Source organism: Prinia subflava, chromosome 2, assembly GCF_021018805.1.
Source record: "Prinia subflava isolate CZ2003 ecotype Zambia chromosome 2, Cam_Psub_1.2, whole genome shotgun sequence".
In the NCBI taxonomy this organism is placed as follows: domain Eukaryota; kingdom Metazoa; phylum Chordata; class Aves; order Passeriformes; family Cisticolidae; genus Prinia; species Prinia subflava.
In genome coordinates this window covers 57,430,895-57,454,986 of record NC_086248.1, presented here as the reverse complement: position 1 = coordinate 57,454,986, position 24,092 = coordinate 57,430,895, and the positions used below count along the sequence as shown (strand labels likewise).

The 24,092-nt window shown below is 42.1% G+C and overlaps 1 protein-coding gene across 1 annotated transcript in view; it reads left to right on the top strand.

The window, feature by feature from the left end:
- Nucleotides 1-19,553, top strand: part of FNDC1 (fibronectin type III domain containing 1) — a 63,148-nt gene extending 43,595 nt beyond the window's left edge. The window contains exons 12-20 of the mRNA XM_063390083.1: nt 123-188; nt 2,072-2,233; nt 4,222-4,452; nt 4,840-4,948; nt 11,977-12,056; nt 13,733-13,762; nt 15,435-15,596; nt 16,293-16,415; nt 17,823-19,553. Coding sequence (XP_063246153.1) covers nt 123-188; nt 2,072-2,233; nt 4,222-4,452; nt 4,840-4,948; nt 11,977-12,056; nt 13,733-13,762; nt 15,435-15,596; nt 16,293-16,415; nt 17,823-17,938 — 1,079 coding nt within the window. The 3' untranslated portion in view covers nt 17,939-19,553. The remainder of the gene's footprint in view (nt 1-122; nt 189-2,071; nt 2,234-4,221; nt 4,453-4,839; nt 4,949-11,976; nt 12,057-13,732; nt 13,763-15,434; nt 15,597-16,292; nt 16,416-17,822) is intronic.
- The last annotated feature ends 4,539 nt before the right edge of the window (nt 19,554-24,092 follow it).

Sequence of the window (24,092 nt, the reverse complement as noted above, 5' to 3'; positions counted from 1 at the left end):
TGGAAACCAGGAAGTTATCTTATTTCTTTACAATTCAACTGGCTAAATATTTTTATTCTAAACTTTATTCCAGAATTATTTTATTGAATTCTTATAGCATTTTTTTCTTTTTCTATCAATAGATACATTCTCAGGACTGGATTCAGATGTGACAGCAACTCCAGAAGCATATGTGATATACGATGATGGTATGGTTTAACTGTAGAAGTCTATTGCAAGTGGCATGTTGCTTTTTTCTCTGTCTTCTTTCTTTGGAACTGAGCTCAAGGAGGCAGATTGGTAAATGGGAGCTTAAGCAAGTGGTGGTGAATGGAAAACAGTTCTGCATTACATGTGATGAAAAAGGGTCCAAAGCCATCTGTTTCTGGACATAAAAGTCCCTTTCTATCAGTCCAGCAATCTAACAGGATCCTACTGGGGAAATAAATTACTTTTCAGAGCTGTGTCATACAGATACTGCTTCAATCCTAAATTCACTTTCTCTGGTACAATTTCTAACTTCAGCCTAGTCAAAGTCAATCACCTCCTCTAAAATAAAAAGTCCAAATAACATTCAAGCCCTGAATAATTGAAATACCTTAGTGAGTTGTTTCTTTAATGTGTAGTCTGCATTAAGACAATTAAGCGTGCTCATACTGAATGAGATCACCTACATATTAAGTAACTAATCTGCTTAATTCATGTGAAATTTAAATCAAAGAGATTTGAAATTCGATGAAAGGAAAGGAGGGAGAGAAATATTTTTTCAGAGTTATATTCATACTATCTTGATACTGTAATCAAGGACATAAAAAACTTAGCTGAAGAGGAAGCGCCAAGTCACAGCATTTTAATTGTAGGTTTGCATAGGGAATGCAAATTCTCAATTACTGGAACTGGAATTCACTTTCTGCCATCAGTGACATCTGGTGTTCTATCCTTTTTAGTCCTCCAATTCCTGCTCCTGCTCCCACATATGGAAGTGGATAAATGCAGACCTCATTTAACAAGAAGTTTTTTAGTAGAATTTATGGCTCTAGAACAATGAAAGTTTTTTTTTATTTGTGGTTGTAGTGCTGGGATCTTAAGTCTAACCAACAACAGCAAAACATTTAGAAAGACTGCAGCAGCTGAGCGGAAGATACTATAGACATTTGTACTTTTAATTCCCATCACTTCGTACTGAAACTGACATTTAGAATGTGGGGAGCAAGGGATGAACTAGAAACTGCACAAGACACACATCCCATATTCCTTACATCTCCATGGATGCAGAATAACCTCCGTGCACAGGTCTTTTTCAGGCCTCCCCTTAAGTACAGATCACCTGCAGAAAACATACACTTCAGCAGTTTAAGCACAAAACACTCAAAGACATGAGTTGAGTTCCCCAGCCTGCATGAGGTCATGGCAGGGATGCCAAATGCTACTTTCCCTTCATTTTGTGTGCCAATCAGGTAGCACAGTGGCTTTTCAAAGAGCACTGAATTTAATAGGACTGAACATAAGGAGATCTGTGTGGGACAGTTTGCCTTCCTTCATGGCCCTGCAGGGACCACAAATGGAAGGTACTGGACCTCACACATCCAGTCGCAGGAGGATTTAAGAGCAGTATGAACCACCTCTAGGCCTTTGGAATTGCAACACAGTTTTCTTAGAAAGCCATTTTTTTCTCTCCCTTCTCTACTTCCTTTGGCATTGGAGGGTTTTGGCCAGGGATTCAATTACTGTGCCATCTTCTCTTGAGGGTTGTGAGAGGAGGTGGCAGATGCACATTCACGATATGGCTGTACAAATACTTTTGTTAATTTTTGTCCTGTTTAACTGTGAGAGTGAGGTCTAAATCAGCAGTGACATGAGTATTCTGGGACAAAGACTGTTCTCCCTGTCAATCAGTTTGGTAGAAATCATTGCAAGGTTGAAGTGCAAGCAGCCTCGACATAAGAGTTCTGTAAGGAGTGTGCAGTGGCCAGGCAGGGTGTTTAACACTTCTTTGGAACTGTGGCTGGTGACAGAATTGTTTCTCTTCTCATAGTTAAGCCAGAATTAGATGAAGCATGCTAACATTTTTCATCTTATGTTTCCTTTGAAGACTATGAATTTTTGGAGAGCACTTTGCTGCCAACTACCACCACTGTCACCACTACCACGGCGTCCACGACAACAGAATTGGAGGTTGTCTATCCGGAGACCAGTGTTGTTGGCACTGGCCCAGTGTCAGAATATGACATTGCTGGGAAGAAACGCTTCACTGGTAAGGATGTCCTTTGGTTTATGTAGCTTACTACTTGTGCTGCAAAGAACTCTCGTTCCAGCAAGGCCAGCCCTTAAGCTGAGGCCATTGCACAAGCACATCCAGTAGATGTGTGTGTGGTCCTTTTAAGGATTGCCACCTTGAAACTTGAACAGCAGTACTTTTTCCTTGCTTCAATGATTGCACGTCTGTGTGTGGGCCCACAATGATTTTGTTGACCCAGTAAAAACCTCTTTGTACTCTTTCAGTGTAAATGCTCTGCTCTGTGTTATGCTTTGTCTTACTAGCTGAAGTTAGTAAGAGAGCAAGGGTGTCTGCACCAGTGCTTAGTGCTTAGTTCAGCTTAACTTCATCTAACTTCACACCAGTAATTCCAGCAGGGCAAGTCACGTAGATGTGAGTCTTTCACTGAGGGACCTGATTATTTTCCACTGATCCATTCAACCCCAGTTGTATTTCATCCACCTTGCACAAGCATGTATGTCAAAAGCATGTATGCTTCAAAGTCAAGGAATGAATGGTATTTTGGAATGAACTTTCCAAAAAATGAATCCAGTAGAGATGAAAATGATTTTGGTACTCGAATGTTTTCTCAGTAGAAGGCATTTGGTGAAGGAGCCCTCATTACATGAGCCATGTCTCCTGTGTACTTGAGCCATTCAAATGTGTAGGTTGGTGTTGCAGCACTGACTTCAGAGCTGCTCTGCTTCTTTGTCAGAGAAGCAGCAGGGAGCCAGAACAGAGGGATTTGGAGACTGTAGGGCACTGCATTCCAGCCTCCACGGCAGGCTAGTGACACCCCTGCAGCCCTTTATGTGTTTCTGGCACTTGAACTGAGGTCAGGTCAGCTTCTGACTCACCTGGCATTTCAGAATAGATTGCAGGGGATGGAGAATCATCTTTGAGATGTCTTGGCTTCCCTTCCAATATCCACAAGCATCGTGTGGCTTAGAGTGGAACTTGGCTTCTAGAGTAAAAGATTTGTTTTTATAGATGCCAAAACTTTTTCCAGTGCATCTTCAGTTTCCCTGTCCAAACAATTTCATGATGTTTCTATTCGGCTCTCTCACTGACAGTGCTTATTGATTCATTTAGCTGGAGAGGCTAAAATTAAATTCATTGCAAGATCTGGAAAAAATTCCTTTAGGCATGAAATCCAGTAAGATAAACCAAGAAGCGCTGGTTTATGAACATTTCAAGGCACAAGGGAAATAATATTACCATCTCAATGAATTGTATTATTGCAACTGAATAAACATTTCCAAAGCAAGTTTAATACTCCTTTCTTTGAATGTTACGGTGACTTTTAAGGCAATAAAAAGATGGCTTAATCTTTTCCTGAACTGAAGTGCAGTTCCAGTCAGTATAAAGCTTTTAAAAATAGAAGTTACAGGTTGGAAGCACATGCCTGGAAGGTAGGGATTCATGGCTCCTGGTCCCTTAGTACATAAGTGACCACAGCAAGCCCTTTAAACTGTTTGAACTTCACCTTGGAATTACTCTTCACATTTCTTTTGTTATTTTGCTCCAGCTTCAGGATGTTTGTGTAAGAACCAAACACTTAGACCTGTAAAGTCTTAGATGATTGAAGGCCCTGGCAGAGATCTGTTCTCATGCTGGAAAGGCAGAATTTGGGTGACATTTTCATCCCACCTTCCAGAGCAGCTGGCGGTAGTGTGCGGAGGGTGCTGCAGTCACACTGCTCTCTTCTGCCTCTTGTAGCAAAGACAGTCCTTCTGTCTTTGCATAATTTGGTACAGTTGTGAGTGTGGGGTAGGTAAGCCTGAATGTTGGCATCCCATTCCCCCTGCTCATCCATCAAATTGGCTGTAAGCCATGCTTTGTTGGCAGCCGTCTCTGGACTGGAAGGTGAGGAAGTTTAAAATGCACCACAAACCTTGACGCTCTTAAGGAAATTGCCAGGCTGTGTGTTACTCTGGGATACCTCGAACTGCTAACTAAACGCTATCCTTCCCTGTCTTTTCTAGCTCCTTACGTGACCTATCTCAATAAGGATCCAGCAGCCCCCTGCTCCTTGACAGAGGCCCTGGAGCATTTCCAAGTGGAGAGCCTTGAGGAAATCATTCCCAATGACTTCAGAGAGAAAGATCAGCGTCCCCTGAAAGCCCCTCACAACATCACAGTGGTGGCAGTTGAAGGCTGTCACTCCTTTGTCATTGTGGACTGGGCCAAACCTGCTCAAGGAGACATGGTAACAGGTACCCTCCTGAGGGTTTCTCTCCTGATGGGAGAGTGGAGAAGGGAAAGGTTTTCCTAAATGACCATTTGTACTAGTGTCTGCACAGTCGGTGTATCACTTAGAACAGTGAATGACAGATTACCTTTGTCAGCTTTTTGCCTTCACTGTTTTTTTTATCGGTTCACAACTGGGTGCTGTCCTCTGATGTAATGCTCCATCATTATTAGCTAATATAGGAAATTCTTACAGGCCAGGATTTTCCAGGAGAGTTAGGCGTGGAATCACTTTCATTTTCAAAGATATTTCAACTCCTTTTAATCCTTAAAATTTACCGTGACACCTGGGGATATCATTTATTTAAAATTTAATTAGAATCCTCACAACTATTTGTCTTTCCTGTTTACAGGCTATCTGGTTTACAGTGCATCCTATGATGACTTTTTAAAGAATAAGTGGTCAACCAGGACTGCAGGGTCTACTCACTTGCCAATTGAGAACCTGAAGCCCAACACACGGTAAGGATTTGATCCACTCCTCTTCAGTTCTGTTAAGGAAATAAAACAAATTTTGAGAATTGTCAGTTGTTTTTCTTGGTCTCAGTATAAATGTTTACATCTGATTTAGATTTTACTCATTCTTTTGGACAACAAGTAGTTCTATAAACTGCACAACAACAACAACAACGTGATATCTTCACCATATTAACCCTGGAGCAATTGGCAGTGTGTACATGTATATATTTTTGTGTGTATGAAAACACATATCAGTAACAAAGAAAGTCTTGTTTTAAAATGCATTTTCTAGTCGTTGGCATAACTGAATCAAATGCTAGGGGGAAAGTATACTAAAATATACTAAAATATGTGATGTGACTTGATGTGATGTGGGCCATTCCAACATATGTGTGGCCAAGATTTGATGCCTCAAGGCTGCTGGGGAAGTGCTGCCCACTGATCTGTTTTTGCTTTCTGTTCACATAAATAGTACTGGAAGAGAAAGCTTGGTGGTATAAAGTGAGGCTGTGGCAATTGCTCAGAAATCAGTTTAGCAGGAGCTTTGGGTCTTTATCTTACAAAAAGTCGGACTGAAATGGCAGAACAGAAATGCGTGCTTCACGTGATACTGGAATAATTTGTGGTGACTGGCGGGAAAGCAAACAGCTACAGAGGAACCACATTCAAATTACTCCTTTAGAGAGATGTTCAGTGTCTCACATACTTGTCTCTCAAATTCTGAGCCTGAAATTCTTCTGGTGCTCCCTTGGGCTAGGCCCTTCACAGGCTGCTGTCTGCAGTCTGTTAGGCACTGGTGGGAGGTGTTGCTCACACAGTGGAGAGATGCACTGTGATTGTGGGCTGGAATTAGCATGCCTTACTTGATGGTGAGCTGCAGATCTGAGGACTGGCTGCTTGGACAAGCACATAGGGTTTGTACTGGGACAACATAGAAGAAGGAAAACAGAGTCAGCCAAAGTACGTTTTCTTTCCAAGACAATTCATAGGCAAAGGGCATTAAAAGTAGTTGACTGAGAACCTCAACCTAGAAAACAGAATTGTTTGAGCATGGCCTTCATCTAAAACTTTAATAGACAAAATGATAAAATAAGAGAAATAAATTATGAAAAGCCAGTGCAGTGTAGCCAGTTGGGTGTCCAGTATGATGAGGCATATTTTTCTGACCACATTATGACACTTCTCCAGACTTCGGCATAGACTCACACAGGTGTGCCCCTGCAGCTGCTCCTGCTGTCGAGGAAACATCCAAGCACCAAGAAATCACAGTATGTTTAAAGAAGGGAGTGCATTCCCCTCTCTCCTGCACAGAGACTTCCTTCCAACCAGAGTTCTGAGGACATGACATCTCCTTGGGAGAGGCAGAACCTGAGCAACTTCAGCAGCAGTTCCTTATGCAGTTGCACAAGGGCCAAGTTCAGCAGGGGACACCTGCAGTGTCAAAGACCTGGAAAATTAGCAGGGGAATACTAATTATGGAGAAGCAGGATAAGCACATTCAGAGCACCCACAGAGTTAAAAGCATAGAAATAAGATGTGACAGGAAAACATCGTCCATTTTATCCTCTCTTGTTCTGTCTACAGTACTGACAATCACACGCTTCATGAGGCATTTTCTTACATATCTAAGAGCTGAAAAAGGCCACTTATTCAAAAGATTGGTAATCTAGACCTTAGTGACAGTCTTTAAGGTTGGTTTATGGTGTGTTAAAATGAAATTACTTCACAGTGGAGAGCTTCAGTGGTACACTCTGCATCTGCTAGCACTCTCCTTATAAAACGTTGTTAAAAATGTGTACAGGGTGGGATGTGGCACAGCTCTCTGTGGGTTTCAACTGTTACAACAAGGTGGAGGAGGTTTGAGATCTCCTATTCCAAGATATTGATGGAAGCAATTGCAGACCATTCTGCCTACAACTACATCCTTGTGACTTGAGGACTCCCTTTCCCTAAACAACTCTCCTCTTGCTGCTAGAACCCATTCCTGCCTCCACGTCCCCAACTCCTCTGTATGCCCAGCCCTTTGCCCCTTCACCAGTATTCATTCCTCCACTCTCACTTTGTCTCCCATGCAGGCCAGGGGGGCATTGCCTTTACACCCCAGCTTCTTCTGGCTGTGGCCATCCCATTTCTTGCTTCTGTGCCATGTCCACCTTCCAGCCGAAGCCCTTCGCCTCTTCGGTCTTTCAGTCAAGTCTCCCTCTCCTGATGCCCAAAGGACAGTGTTGAAGGCCAGAGATAACTCTCTGCTTCTCATACCTGACACCAAAAGGGCTCCAGAACACTAGAAGGTGTGGTTGCAGTGAAAGCTCACAGGAGTTCTGCAGCTTCTGTCCATGCTGTGCCCAGTGCAGGGGAATTGGTGGGAGTTGAGCTGCCAGCATGTCTGAGATGTACATGAACTCCAGACAAAGGTCAGAATTTGTATGTGAATGGAGTTTTATAGGAACAGCAAACTTACAGATTCATGCCTATGAACCTAGTGACTGTCTTGTTGAATTAAAGTTCTGTTTCATGATAGGGAGGTTCAAGCAAGTGCTATTTATTTAAGCATATTGTTTCACCAGCATCTTCCTGAAGATGGTATCGTCCATTGGCCCCTTCTATATGCCCTGTGAAGGCAGTAAAGGCTTCCTGTGAGGTCTGTGGTGGAGAATGAAGGATCTTTATAACAGAGAAATTGTATGTATCAGCCATTCTCATTTACATTCTCCAAACCCACAGACTGAATTGATTGCATACCTTTTGTCCTAAAAATAACTCCCTAACCACTAGAAAAAGATACCATGCTTAAGAAAAATGGCATGAAATCTGAAGTTAGTCTAAAAATTGTGAGTCTGAGTTGTCAGTGCATTTTGTCTGAAATTTGTCTGAGAAATGTCTGATTAAGTCATTCACTGCAAGCAGATGCTGTTGACTACTGAGTGTCCCACAAGGGGCTATGGGTGGTGCAGTTTTGCAGCATGAGCCATATGTGAGAAGCAGGTTGGCATCTTGGCTGAAGTCAGCACCAGAGAAGATTTTAAGATGTCAACATATCCTGGAAAACATCTGCCTGTTATTTAGGTTTTACAAACAAAACAGAAATCCATGCTTAATCCATGTCATAAATTTTCTTCTGAGGCCTGATCTGACTTCCATTTGAGAAGTGGAAGTTTTTCCATTAGTGAAACTCTGGTCAGCTTCAGTGGGCACAGGAGCTGCTTCCTTGTGATGTGTGATTGTAAAAACTATGTAAAAACTATGGTTTAAAAACTTTACACCATATTACATCTTTAAACCAGTAGTTCTGACAAGGTCCCTTCCCTAACTTTAATTCTCAGCTGTCACAGAAGATGATGCAAAGGGCTGGACAGTATCTGCTCAACCACTAAATTCAGTGTTCTGCAATCAGAAACATTATATTCCTTGCCATAAACATTTCAGTCCCCTTCCTGAGCATGGTTAGACATTTTCCTGCATTTTTCAGGAAAGCTGTGTCAATGCCTGATGGGATAAGCTAGTCTAGGTAGTCTCATGATTTAAAACAGCATCCTTCACCCCCATATCTCCATGTCTCCTGAAATCTTATTCTCTGTTCACTTGTTTTTTGTTCCATCTGGGGCTATTTTGATCCCATAGTGCCTGCTACCAATTCCAGTGTTGTACAGAGTATTTCACAGGAGGTTCTTAAACATTTACTCAAGGCTTACAACTGCAAACAGAGCCTGGGTCTTCTGTTTCAGGGGGCCAGATGCACCAAAATTTTCTATTTCCTTTCTATATCTCCATTAAAACCAAGCCACAGTGTGTCCAGCAAGCAGCATCAACCACAGGTGGGTGCTTTGTGGTACCAGGGCCACACTGAAGAGCTAAGATGTCCATGAAACCATTGGACAAGTGTAGACCTGTGTGGAACATACCTGCCTCACACCAGCTCTGTAGGAAGCTCCTCTTCCAGCTTGGTTGTAATGTCTTACTAGAAAATTAGTTGTAAATATTGATGAGGCATGTAGTGGTGGGCTGTTTTACATGGAGGGAGACACTTTGGATTAGCCTGTGAACCTGCAGGTACTGATTTACACGTTTTTCGTATGGAGGAATGGTGTAGTTGTAGGAAGAGGATTTTAGCCCTTGCTGTGGGGGTGCATCCTGCCATCTCAGCTTGCCACTGAACACAGTGCAGGGCTGAGGAGCCATGCAGGCCTGCCTTTGGAAAGTCTGGAAAAAGGAATTTGCAGCTAACTCATTTTTTTTAAAAAAACCCTGCTTCCCTAGTTATCATGCTAAGTGATTATCTCACTTTGTGCTGTGAGTGCCAGCTATTTAATTCCAACAGAAGGGAGATGCCTTGAATTAAGTCAAAGAATAATTTTGTTCCAAATGACAGGTATGTTGAACGATTAGTCATGTAGCCTAAATGAAAAAACATGTTATATATTCAGTGCCCTGTTACAGTTCACTGTGTCCTTTCTTGATACATCACTAGAATTGATATATAAAATCTCAAAGGAAGTTTATTCTTAGGAGGAAAAGCTTTTTTCTTGTCTGTATTGAAAATGAACAACAAATGGTACTGCATCTGTTGTGATTCTTCTGTGCCTAATGGTAACAATTCATACAGTTCTGCCTAAGCAAAGTATAAATCAAATTATGTATTGCAAATTTTGTTCATGTATTTATGTGATGAAAGCCAGTCAAGTTATACTGATTTGAGATTTCCTGGCAAATTCATCAGCTGAAGGATTCTGACTAATCAAAATGTCAGATTCCTGGACCTAGAACGGCTTTGGCAATTTCTTTTTTTATTTTTCATGTCTGAGAAAGAAATATGTCCCGACTGCATTATTTTATTGACGTTCTTAATACAGCAGTCATAGCATTGTCTATGTTTAAATCACAGGTCAGCAAGTCATGAGATCTGGCTCTCTTTCTGGTACAACTAGAGCCTTCTTGTGTATATAAAGGCTTGGGAATCAATTGTCCAATTTAGCGAAGAAAAATGTACTCATGACTTCATCACTTTTTTTTTTTAGACAGTCATGCAGGCAACATGAACGATCGTATGCCCTAGATGGGCTTCTGTGTGTCTAACAGGACAGCTGAATGCAGAGTTGTGCTGATTGCATGGGTAATCAGTTCCTGCGTTATGCATTGGATACAAATCTGCATCCTTTTCCCCACTTGAAGAGGTGCACAAGGTTCTTGGGCTGCTCTCTCTCCTGCTTTAAGGGGGATTATGGCACTCATATATCTGTTGGAAATGCTGTGAGGCTACCATGAATACATGTGTATTAAGTGTATTTCAAGGGTTCCTCAGACAATGCCACTGTGTTGAAAGGTGGTATCTGATTATACCTGTTCGGAGGTGGTGGGAAGTCAGTCATCCATACTTTCTACTATGCTTTGAAGTGTTATGGGAAAGGTGTGGGCTGGAAAACATTTTTCTCCTGCTCTTCTGAAGTACTTACAGCAAACACTGAGCTAAGTCAGGAAAACTTGGTGTTGCCACTCTTTCAGGAACCAGAGTGAGGAATTGCTGCCTTGTGTCCTGTCCCTCTTCATAAAGATCAGTTTGATTTTAAGGCAAAGCAGTTCACCTCACTTGACAAAAGATATTCCTTTTAATGAAAAAACAATCAGCTTTGCCAAAGGGCTTATTCAGCCACATCCTCTCTGCTTTATGGTTGTTAATAGTTTCATGTGTGCTTAGCTGTGCTCAGGCCTTTCAGGAATGACCTCCAGGCCCTGCTATGTGGTTAAGTCCAAGAGGAACAGATACAGCTGATGGTACAGGAAAGTGCACATGGTAAATACCGAGTGCCAGACTAAAACCACCAAAGTCCTTGCAACAGGACTGTGTTGAATTTCCCTGCTGCCTGGTAAAGCACGAGCATCGTGTCTCAGCCCAGTGTAGCCCGTGCAAATGAAGCAGCACTGGCAGGTTCTTGTGCAGGATGAGGAGAGCTTCACCAGGAAGAGCAGCCTGATGTTTTTGATGGAGTAGACTCCCATCAGGCCTGCCATGCAGGTGGGATATGTCATGTGAGGTAATCCAGTGCTTGGTGGCAACCATCCATTCAATAATCACTGGCCCTGTTATGTATGCAGAGCTTTTGGACATGTCTGCTTTTGGATGAGAGGCTAAATCAAGATCCAAATGCTGTGTGGATATTCCAGAGGCACAGTAATTTTATATTTTTTTAATTAATTTCTTTACAAGAATGAAATAGAGCAAGCAGGCAAGAAAGGAAAACCTAAACTCAGGAATTTAAAAAATGCTGTGCTGGAAATTTTTAAGTAATCTTCCATTCTAGTTGGTTTCTGTTGGACTGATACAAACATAAAAGGAAAAGAAGAAAACATTAATCTGGGGAAAAATTTCAGGGTAGGCATCAACTAAAAATCACTGTGTTTGGAAATGAGCTAAAAATGTACTTACATGTATTCTTCTCCAAGAGTGAGGATAAATTTGCTTCTGTTGAGCAAAGAATGGACTTCTAGTGGTGATTCATGTGCTTTGAGTTAAGCATGTGATTTAAATACTTTGGAGGAATCAATAAGACATCATGTGATGCTTTCTTTTTTACTCAAGTATTGTGAGTTTTTACCGAAAGGTCAAAAGTTTAGCTTCTGATCTCATATAAATCAGATGCAGTTTCAGTTTGCAGTTTACACCACTGCTTCCCTAGGAGTTAATGTGGTTTAAAGCTGTTCCTGAAATCAGAATTTGATTTCCTTGCAACTTTTTCTTTTCGTCTTTTGCTATTAGTTGTTTCGTAGAAAGTGGATGTCGTTGTATGTGGTTTTTGGAAGGGAGATGATATATAAATAAGTGTTCCAAAAATATACATGGGAGCAATTGCAAAAAGGAGACATTTGTCTGTAACAGCAAGCTCATACTCTGGCTCAGTATCCAACTCCATTTAATGCAAAGGATACTCAGTGGAATTCTTCTGCTTTGATTCTTACCCTGTTTTAGTATTATTTTTTAATTTAGCCATTGCAGTGAAATCTGTTTCAATATTATTTCCCCTCTCTTCTTGTTTCAGGTATTATTTTAAAGTCCAAGCAAAGAATCCCTTTGGTTATGGACCTGTTAGTTCTTCAGTCTCATTTATCACAGAATCTGGTACGGTTTGCTTTTTATTTTCATCTCAAAACTCATGATAATGGATGTGGCAGGGCAATGACTGAAACCAGCATGCCAATAACAGTGATTATTCTGGACTTGCTGCTTTCGTGTTATAGTGGGGGTTTTTAAACTTTAATTATTTGTTTTCGGTTTAGCTAGGAAAGTAATATGCACTCCAAATGCTACTATGAAAATCTAAGTGATGTTTATGTCAGTTCCAGGGGCACAGGAAGTTGAATTTCAAATACAAAGGTTTACTAATGTTCAACAATACAAAAGCAATGGGAAGTTTAAGGCCTTTGATAGACTGAGCAAACATTTATGAAATTAGTTTCCTAATTATGAACAGCCAAACAGTTGGAAGCAGTTGTCTCTGGAAGAAATACAGAAAGCAATAGTTCCATCAGACAGGCAAAGTTCTCTGTTCTTTTGGTTTTGACAAGGCATGCTGCTCTTTCAGAGGACTAATAGTACATTCAAGAGCAATATCCCCTTCTAAAAATAGTAGGTTAAATGAGCTATTTTTCGCCTGTTTCTTCTTCTACTTCCATCAAGCCAGAGGCCAGTGACTCCACTGAATAATAAAGAACACATTTTTCAGTCTTTACTTGAGTGAAAGGTCTTGTTGTTTCTTTCAAATTTTGCCCTTTTAGTGACATGGGGTTTATGCAGTCTCTGCCCTTGCTCATTTGATTCACTCTGTAGTGCTCACTTCAGAAGCTCCACTAAGAATCATGGAAGTAAATCATCCCAGCAGGAGACAGAAGTGCGAGATAAGTCAATGGTCCTGGATAATGTATTCATATTTTCATTAAATGAATAAGAGGCTCAATTATTAATCCAAGCATAATAATTGACATTGCCCTGGTGGCCAAGAAAGTCAATGGCATCCTGGCCTGGATCAGCAATGGTGTGGGCAGCAGGGCCAGGGCAGTGATTGTGCCCCTGTACTCGGCACTGATGAGGTCGCACCTCGCGTCCTCTGTTCAGCTTTGGGCCCCTCACTACAAGGAAGACTTTGAGGTGCTGGAATGCACTTTGTCTAAAGAAGGGCTGTCAAGCTTTGGAACAGGCTGCCCAGGGAAGTGGTGGAGTCCCCATCCCTGAAGGCTTTCAAAAGACATGTAGATGTGGCACCGAGGGACGTGGTTTAGTGGTGGACTTGGCAATGCTGGGTTGACAGTGGACTCGCTGGTCTTAAAGACCTTTTTCCAGCCTAAACAGTTCCACGATTCTGTGCTGTATCTTGAAGATCATTTTCCTCCTGCCAGCATATTGGCCTGAATGCCTAGTTTTCCCATCCAAAATCATCTCCTTTGTGAGCTTTATTTAACATGTTAAATACACCAAAATTAAAGTTTTGTTTGCAGCACTGATCTTTCATTTGTCATGCCCAAAGGTGGCTTTGTAGCTGGCACAAGTACAAAAAACAGTTACTAAATGCAAGGTATAGTTACAGTGATGGAATAGGTCATAAGAAAAAGAAATTGCTAATTCAGAGTGCTCTTCTAATGCAAGTGTAAGTTTTGAGCTGATGGGAATATTCAATAAAGAGTGCCATCATAGGATGAAGCACCTTATTGAAAATGTTCAATCAGTGAGTCTGTATGTTTCATGTTATAAAACAAGTTTTGGAACAAAATACTAAATTTTCTATGTGTTTTTTCTTCTAGACAATCCTCTTCTCATTGTCAGGCCACCTGGTAAGTCTTAGTCTGTTGTTTTATTCACGAAGTGCATAAAGCCTGTGCAAAAGAGTTAGAATATAGGAACTGGAAACATTTAAGCATGCAGTTTTAGGTGCAGTTTTAAGTGGGAACAGGTAGGAATTAATGGGTCTAATTCATAAAGCATTTTTTTTGTCTTAGGATCCCTTATTCTGTTTTCTGAAAAGAAGTCTTGTAAAGATATGTTCAAGTAAGCACTTGATTTTGGCCCATCTTTTTCCCTGGTACAACAGCTTTAATTGCTGGGTAAAAAGCAGTAAACTATGTTACTTCAGCATCTGTGTCTTTCAGTTGCCTAAGCATAGCTTGAATAGCAAGATCAGGTTTCTCTCTCTAGTTCTGGTGCTCATCTGTATAAATCATCATGTGCTTATAAATGCTAAAAAATTCAAGGATTTGTTACTGACCTGAATAATATGTCACAAAGCTCTTCAGCTTGCTTTGTATTTCCAAATTTGCAATAAGCCAGTTCAGCCCATAGCCAGAAGATCTGAATTCCTGGTGCTAAGACTAACCTTGCTGACAGGAACATTGGTAGTGTAACCCCAGGCAGTACGTGCTCTTAGAAGAGATGCAGGGAAAAAGACCTCATGGTTATTATGCTCCATCAGCTTTCCTAAGGAGTTGAAATGGTTGGTTCTGGATTTTTTGCTATTTTTTTCATGAAAACAGTGTCCAGTATATGCCTTCCTTCTCTGTTTTATTGTGCTCGCTAATCTGGTTTTTTTTGTGTCCTTGGAAGTCTCTGAGGATTGCTGATCAGTGATTGCTTCTCACATACAAGTGTTTGCAGGGTTTGGTCCATGTGCCTAGTGAGAGAAGAATGAATAACAGAAGAAACTTCCAATCTCATTTGTAAACCACCTAGAAATAGTAGAGTAAAAACAGGGCTTTGGGCTGTAGCTGGAGAGCAAAATACCAGTTATCACATTGGAAGCTTTTTGTATGATTCTGTATACATAAATACAACAGCAATTTCAAAATAAATTATATTGTCTTGGTAGTACAAAGCAAATATTTAGATAAGGCAGTAGGAATATTTATTATTTTGCAATACAATTAAGTAGTCTTATCTGCAGCAATGCTGTGAACAGAGTTCCCCAGGAAAGGTCTCACTTGTCTATTATTGGAAACTAATCTTTTTTGATGTAATGTGGGAAAACAAAAGTACAGAAAAGTACATTTGTGATATGATCTTTTAAACCAAATACAAGAAGAGACCTCAAAGGCTGTTGCTCACCACAGAGTTCTCAACATCTGTTCTTCTGTAAAAGGGTTATATTTTATACTCTTAAAACACAAGTTCGTGTCAAACCTAAGATCAGGCTGCATCAAGAGGAGAAACTGTGTAATACTAGGTAAAGAAGTCTTGCTGGAATAATTAAGACTGTTTACTCAAAGCTGTGGTTCAGTACAAGAAATCATATTTTAATAATTTTAATGGTTATTTTTGTCTACTGCCTAGGAGGGATTTAATAAAGTCTCTGACTTTAATGATATTTTTTCTCAAAGTACTGAATATAAAAAAGTCATGCGTTAATATGTTGTAGCATATCTTGTGAAACATACTGTTAGATGTTAAATGCTGCAAAACTTGTACTGAAATGTTAAAGTCTCTCCCTAATGTGGAATTTCCTTTTTCTCCAAGGTGGTGAGCCTATCTGGATCCCATTCACTTTTAAATATGACCCCACCTACTCAGACTGCACTGGCAAGCAGTATGTGAAACGAACTTGGTATCGCAAATTTGTAGGAGTGGTTCTTTGCAACTCCTTAAGATACAAAATTTACCTCAGTGATGACCTGAAAGGTAGGCACCAAGATTAATTTCCTTCTGCATGATTATTTGTCTCTTCATCTTCTGGTTTTCCTCATTTCATGTGTGTCAGAATTGTGTGGCCACTATGTGAGTGTCCTTCTCTCAAGAAGAATTAGCAGTAGCTCTTACACAGGTGCATTGCCTGAGAGATAATGAAAGAAACTTCCCATTTTGTTGAGCTGGTGTGATGGGATCCTCTCAATGGCCTTTCAGACTATGCTAATAATATCCTGTAGTGCCTTCATACAGTTTCAATACAGTGTTTGAATAAAAAGAGATAAAAAGTCCTGTCTGTTTGAGAAAGAGAGCTCCAAAGTTTTTAATTTTCTTTTGAGACTGAAGTCAAACTAATGGTACTGACATATTGAGAGTTTTTTACTTTCACATGATATATTTCAACTAATCCAGTTGAAATTCTCTCTACCTGTCACCTGTGGTGCACTGCCCCATAACTTGCAAAATGGGTACTACTCCTCACTGACCTGTAACCCATTTATTTTCCATAATTTCTGCTTCCATATTGTGAAGGTAGCATTCTCCCTCTTTCCAGTCACTGTTCATTGGTAATACTGTGTGTGTCACTGCAACATTTTTCCTGCTTTCTTCCACACCTACTTTCCTGGTGGTAACGAGTATCCCAAACATAAGTATTGCTGAGTTAAGTAATCTGTCTGTATCACTCTTCAGATACCTTCTACAGCATTGGGGATAGCTGGGGAAGGGGTGAGGACCACTGCCAGTTTGTGGATTCACACCTGGATGGAAGAACAGGACCTCAGTCGTACATTGAAGCCCTGCCCACGATCCGAGGTACAGCAGTGGGGGAGTGGGATGCTGGCCAGGAGCCTGTTATCCCATCTGTAGGATTAAGGAGTAAGGAGCAGAGCACAGAGTGGAGCTCTGTCCACAGCTGCTGGCAGCTCTCCGAGTCGTCCAGCTGATGCAGTAACTGAGAACAGATTATGCAAGTCCCAGACGACTTGTGGGTGCAGAGACAGAGAGACATATGATGCAAGTACTGTGCAGCAACAAAATGCAAAAACAAAAGAAAAAACAATTGTATAGGTCTATGAAACCTTTCCCTTATTGATACGACCTGCTTCATTGAATTGAGATGCAAAACCTCTTCCCTGTGCCTCACGCGACCAGCTACGTCTTTGCAAATACAACTTCTGTGAATAATTTCTATGAGTTCATTCAATGCAAAACACAAAGGAATATGTCTAGTGACTTAAGGTCAGTACTTTTATTCTGGCCTGGTACTTGTCTCAAAGGGAAAATTCTTGTCTTGAAGGAGTTCCTCTGAGCAAATTGCTCACCTCACATAACCAGGTAGAAGACAGGTTGCCTCACAAAGTGAAACCAATCATGGAAGTCAGCCAATCTTTTAAGTAAGTCTGTTGGTTTAGATTTTTCAGTTAGTTTTAGTGGTTTCCATGTTAAATTGTGTGTTAATATTCTTTGCATGGTGGCGTTACCAGGAAGAAACTGAAATAGTCATTGATATTTATATATCACTGTGAAGTACTGCACTTCTTAGCTCAGGAGACAGATGATTAATCCAGATGTGTATATACTAGGTCTAGGAGACAGAGATAGAGAGCACGCAGAAGTTTTATTATTGGCACAAGCCATGGGTGTTTCAGATGTTCCAATGCACGAGCTATGCGGACAAGAATGCTGCACCTCTTCTAATGCTTTAAGCAGTCACATTCTTTCTGCAGATGAATTAAATGGGGAAGGGAGGGCTTAACTCAGTATTTACTGCATGAAATGATACCTTTTTGTTTTGTGAGAAGCTGACTTTTGCTGATAGTCTCTTAAGCCCTGTGAGATAATGTGATTTGATGGTATTTTTTGCCCCAAAGTCCTTCATATATTTAAACTGACTTAGCTTCATAAGCACAGCTGAAATATGCCCACTTTTTGGAGTGAAATGCAGAAGCTCTTTGGCAGACCACAGCATTACACAATAGTTAAAGAGATTTTGAGCAGTAAAACCAATCAAAACTACAAGAAATATGAAGGACCAGAGTTAGATCATTCAAGAAAGGTCTTGGCCAAATACCAGGGCTAGCCAATACCCTTTTGATACAACTCCCTGCCAGGCAGTTTATAAATTTTTGTTTGTGGGATTGGCTCTCACTGCATCTGCTGCTTTTATGAAATGGCTGTGTCTGTGTTCTGAAATACCAATGGGTGTTTTTCTCCTGACAGGGTATTACCGCCAGTACCGCCAGGAGCCCGTATCATTTGGACGCATTGGATACACAACACCCTACTACTATGTGGGCTGGTATGAGTGTGGTGTGCCCATCCCAGGGAAATGGTAGCAGTCTGCTTTCCTGTCTTAGGCAGACCTAAGATGCAGATGCTTTTCAAATTATTTCTACCGGAGGACTGTGAGCAACTGATTTGGAAAAGGAAAAAAAAAGATAAATGGGGCAAACCAGTGAAGACCAGCTGCTCAAGAAACCCTCGTGAAGACAAACATGGACACCTTTTACCAGCCTAAATCTGTGGTGCTACTTGATGTCTGCTTGGAAGCAGGGATAGGATATAAGTTTGGTGTCCTGCCTTCCACTTCTATGTCTTTAAGGCACAAAGAGAAGGTTGCAGTGTGTGCAGCCTGTGAAAATTAGAACTGTATTAGCCATGAAAATTTGGAAGTTTATTATATCTTACAGGAACGACCTAAGCATGCTGTGCTTGCTTGATGGGATGCTAAACTGTCTTTTGCTGCCCAATGGGGCTCCCCTATGCAATCATGCCATGTAACTGGCCACCCACCAAAGGCAATATATTCTCCTGAAGACTTACCTTGTGGGTTCACCCACTGCTGGACTAATCACCAGGTCACAGTGTAAATTCACTTTGAGATATATCTGTATCTATATCTATATAAATACAGTACTGTACATCTGCAGAAATACTTCTTAGAGATGCTGAGATCTTGTTCACTAGATAAATATGTTTGGAATTTTTATGTAGAAGGTGCTGTTAATTCTTTGAAATATTGCTATGCACAATATATTAACCGAGGAAAGAGCTGTATTCTTCTTGAGAGTACTGTTGATGAAAGATTTGAATTATTGATTGAGACCTGTGTCCTACTTCCCTGGCAGCCTTTGGACTGGCTATTCAATGGGATTCTACCCCTCTATCCATGTTAGAGTGGTACTGTAGAGTCCAGCAAAAACACATACTCAGCAGTTCATCAGTTAAGCTTTCTATCCCTTACTATTTAAAAGTTTTAGTGCAACTTTCCTTCAATCCATTCTCATCTTATTTTGTATGTTATTTATTCCTTGTCAGTATCTTTCATATTACTGTGCAGAGAGGCATAGGATGAGTAATCTGGAAATTAGAAACTGCTTTTAACTTATTTGCTCTCCAAAAAGAAGCTCAAACCACCAATACAGGAGTCAGCTGGCAGGAAGCTCATTTGACCATGGGGACAAATTGGGATACACTTCTTTTTAAATACTACCAACAGCTCTTCCAAGCAGACCAGAATGCAGAAAGTGTCATGAATAAAGGGTGTAATGATTGTTTTTTAGAAGGCATTTGGAAGCTTGCAGTAATGTTTCATGGTAACAACTCAACAACCTCTGCTCATGTTAGTAAGACTCATCTGTTCTGGCAGCCTGGGAGAGTAGCAGTAACCTGGGGACAGATCCATTCTCTGGTCCATGTTTCACTCTTGTTCCAGCTTACCTGTAGCGTAGGTCTAACTCCTCTTGAGTTGCTTCCTGTAGTTATTTTAAATTGTATGAGGGCAAAAAAAGGGAATTCAAGTAATTAAAAGAGCATTTTCTTTTTCACGGTGATTTGGGTTTTAACACTTTAATTTTTTCACATATTTTTGCTTAAGTACAGTGCCAAATATATGGTCTTGAAGTATAACTTTTTTCCCTAATAAACCTATGATACATGGTTCCATTTCAATTCCATCCTTTCTGGTCATCTGTGTCAAGTAATCTAAGCAAGAAATTGTTAGCTTTCAAAAAGTCCTCCTTGGGAGAGGACTAAATGCCAGCTTTTTGTAAGAGACTGGAAGCATGTGAATGTGTTGTTCTCTTTCAAAGATGGTTAGCAGCTAGTGTGGTGTTACCCAGGGCAAATCATGCCTGATCATGGTCTTCGTTGAAACGAGTGCTGCCGTGCACAGGGGAGAAAAGGGAATGTCATTGGCTTCCATAAAGCACTTGGCATGGTCTCCCACTATCTGCTTCTAGAGAAAGGGGTGGAATGTGACTTGGAAAGCTGGTCTTTCAGGTGGATGTGAAATTAACTGTGTTGTGAGGCTCAAAAGATTGTGATCAAAAATGGCACTAAGTCCAAATGACATCTGGTTGCAAGCGCCACTCCCAGGGGCCAGTACGGGCTCCAGTACGGTCTGATGACCTGGACAGGGGCATGGAGTGCATGGATGGAGTGCACCATCAGCAAGCTTGCCACTGATACTAAATTGGGCTGGAGAGCTGTTTATGTGCTGAGAGCTGCTCAAGAGAGGGACTTCTGTGGGCTGGAGAAGTGAGATGTCAGGAAACTCATGAAGTTTAGAAAAGGGAAGTGAAAAGTCCCACATGTTGGTCCTCGTGGCAATACAGGCTAGAATGACTGTCCAGAGAGCAGCTTTGCAGAAGAGCTGCATTATACCTTCAGAGAATACATGCAAACTCTGATTTGTTCATCTGAAGAGACATGGTTCCCTCATTCCCTGCTGGAAACAGCTTTGGGGTGGGACAGTCCCATTCAGAGATGTCACTAGGGATGAAGATCTGAGACAGTTGGTTTTTCTGCAGCCTCAGCTGAGGAGGAACTGGGCGGTGCTGGGGTAGGGGTGGAGGGCATTGTGCACTGTTCCCCTCCAGTGTAAATCTTCTCTGAGGCTAAACCAACCAGGGCACAGCCAGCAGTCAGGCACAGCAGGGAAACACATGAAGTACAATGGTATGCAGTCTGTTGCCTTCATTTTGCGGTCTGGATAAGTCCTCTGTGCTGTAGGAGATGATTTGATTGACACATTTGCATCGTTTGCCCTGTGCGTAGGGTAGACATATTATCATGATACTAGGTAGTTTCTTGAAGAGATGATGCTGATGCTGATCTTGCTCTTTGTTCATCTAAGAGGTGGTAGGATTACAGAGGTGACTAAAAGCCATGTAAAGGGTCAGTAAAGCCGTGTCCCAATCCATATCCTCTCTCCACAGCCCTGCCAGTGTCCTGAACACTGGGCAACCCTCCCCTTTGCTTCCCTACTTCCCCACTGTCCCTGTGACACACTGGTCCTGCCATACCAGCGTAGGAGAAGCAGCGCACCCGCTTGGGAGCTAAACTGCCTCTCAAAGCTGTACAGCTTTGTGGCTGCCCTGCATATCAGGGAGTGTCATACGACTTTGGGTGGTGCTAATGGGAGAGGAACGAGTCTTTTTCTCTCTCAGATCTCCTCCCATGCCCCTCTTACTGCCAACACCACATCTGCATCTGGTTTTTAAGTTCTTGGCACCAGCTCAGACAATGCCATGTCCCTTCTGAGGCTCTGAGGGGTGTTGCACCACCCCTGCTTTCTTGTCTAAGTGACCTTGAGGGAACAGGATGGAGGAGAAGGAGGATCCCCACAGAGAGAAAATTCACACAGCTTGGCCCTGCATCGCCTCCGGTCCAAGTCTCTCAGGGGTGGAGGGATGCCAGGGCCCTGCCTAGTGGGGAATTGTACAGAGCTGGAAAAGAAAAGGATAAAAACGCAACAGAGGAAGGGGTGGGGAGGAAAAGACAAGCAAGCTGCTCAAAGCATTGTCTGGCCTGGTCAGTTCCAGATGCTAATCTCTGATCACTGTACCATATTTTTGTGAGAATTGGGATTTCTGCCTCAAAGGCAGCAGGAACAATTGCCAACATGTGACAAATGCCAAGGGTTCTCAGGGGCAGCCAAAGCCCTGCATGTGGACCCAGCATGTGAACAGAGGAACTCTTTGGTAGTGAAGGAAGCAGTGAGTGTCACTTGAAAGATAATAAAAGGCCTTTGTGGGAGGTAATCCAACCCTCTAAACAATGCAAAATGATCCTTGTAGTTCCTCTCTGTGAGGAAATACACAGTTTCCGTCTGCAGAACCCATGTCCCCTTTCCTTACCAGGCAGATAGAGGTTATTCAAGTGAAGAGCTGTCTTCCTCTGGCAGAAGAGAAAGAGGTAAATGCGGAAGAGAATGAGGTCCATGGGACAGTAACCCAGCTCTGCTTCCTACGGCAAAACTGGCATCCATGGATGTTTAAAGTCCCACCCATAGAGCCCTGCCAGCCTGCCTGAGGGCCCCTAGCTGGTAACATTTGAAAACAAAGCCATGCCTTGTACTGCTGCTCCCTTTCTCATCTTGCTTGTGTGTCCCATAAAGCAGGAAGCACTCCCACAGGACTTCTGCCACGTCGCTCTGCTAACTGCATCACAACAGTCAGTGAAATGTATGACCCTGGTGAGAATGAGCACTCAAAGAGGATAACACCGGGATTGTACCTTAGTGCAAAAATCCTGGTGTCAATCACTGGCAAGTCAAGTGTCAAAGCCAACAGCTTGGTACCAGAAGCTGCCATACCTCCTCAGGGCCAGTTGTGTCACCAGTGCCAGTGTCACCCAGCTCCAAACATGGCCCCACCAGCAGAAGAGCTGGACAACCTCCCGATGTCACATGCCAAGGAAGCACATACTTGTGTTAGTGAGGCTGAGCCACAGACAGGGCTGCATGAGCAAGGAGACAGTCAGTGGGCTCAGGGATGTGCTGCTCTCTTCAGCAGAGGACGGCCTGCACATGGAGTACCTTCTGCCCTCCTGTGGAAGGCCGGCTGGAGGACACCAACGAGAGGATGACCACGATGGTTAGGGGACTGATGCACAGGACACACAGGAAAGGCTGAGCACTGGGTTTGTTCAGACTTGGGAAGGGAAGGCTTGGCTGGTGGTGGTTTGATATCTCAAATGCCCTAATGGAATCCTAAAGAAGATGGACCCACCCTTTTGTGAGCAATACACACACCTAAAGGCTGAAGGCTGAAGGCAATGGACACAGACTGCAAAATGAGAAATTCCAAGAAATATTAAGAAAATGTGTGCATCATCAGACATACCAAGTGCAGGGACAGCAGCCCAGAGGGGCAGGGAGAACTCCATCCCTGAAGGTGCTCATAACTGGTCTGGACAGGGCCATGAGTGACCTGATCTAACTTTGATGCTGGCCTTGCTTTGAGGTTCAAGTGTGTTGGATCTGGTTTTCAAAACTTCCTCCAACCCAGAGAATACAAGTCCATGAATGGTACCAACCACTGTATTATGCAGCCAGACAAAACCAGAACCGAAATTTCACAAAAAACAAAGCTCAATCTCCACACATTTTCCATAGTGTATTTATTTATTGGAACAAAATTCATTATAAATTCACAGAATGGCTGAGGTGGGAAGGGACCATCGAGAAACATCTAGTGCAGTCCTGCTGAAAGCCAGGTTAGCTATTGCAAGACCATGTCTTGCATTTTAAAGATCTCTGATGATGTAAACTCCACAGTTTCTCTGCAGCCTGGGTCAGTGTTTAACCACCATCCCACAATAAAAAACATTTTTCTTTTGTTAAATGGATTTTTCTGCATTTGAGTTTGTGCCCATTGATTTCTGTCTGACTGGATACCACTGAGAAGAACCTGGCTCCATCACATCAGGGATATGATTCCACTGTGCTTTCTCTTCTCCAGACTGAAAAGTCACAGGTCTCCCAGCCTTTCCTTATATCAGAAGTGCTCCTGTTCTCTCATCCCCTTCATGGCCTTTCATTGGATTTTCTCCATTATGTCCATATCTGTCTTGAAGTGGAGAATCTGTAATTGAGCACAGAGGACTCCAGGTGTGGAACACTGAATAAAGGGCAAATAAACATATTCAATTAAAAAAAAAAATAAAAAAAAAAAAAAAAAAAAGGAAAAAAACGGTAGGGTTTTTTTCTAAATGGAAGTTGCAAACTGGCTCCCAGATAATACATGACCATTTGTGAGGAGATGAGGGAGTCTCTGAGTGCAAACGCAGGGAAGGAGTGTAGTCTTCTAGACTCCCATGAAGAATTTCAGACCTTGGTTTCTTATTGTGGGTAGTTCTGGCACATGCTTTCCTGATGTGACTTGTGGAAGCTCAGCTGAGCCTAAGGACCAGGTCATGCATGACTGGGCAATACCCTCGTGGTTTTGCAGAAAGCCTCTAGATGGCAGGAGATACTGTTTGGCCAGGCCTTACAGCAGGTCCATGCTGTGCAGCATGAGTGGAGGGGCAGAGAGATGGAGGTTTAGGTTGGATATCAGGGAAAATATTTTTCACCCAGAGGGTGGTTGGGCACTGGAACAGGCTCCCCAGGGCAGTGGTCACTGCACCAAGCCTGACAGAGCTCAAGAAGTGTATGGACAATGATCTCAGGCACATGGTGTGACTCTTGGGGGTACCCTGTTCGAG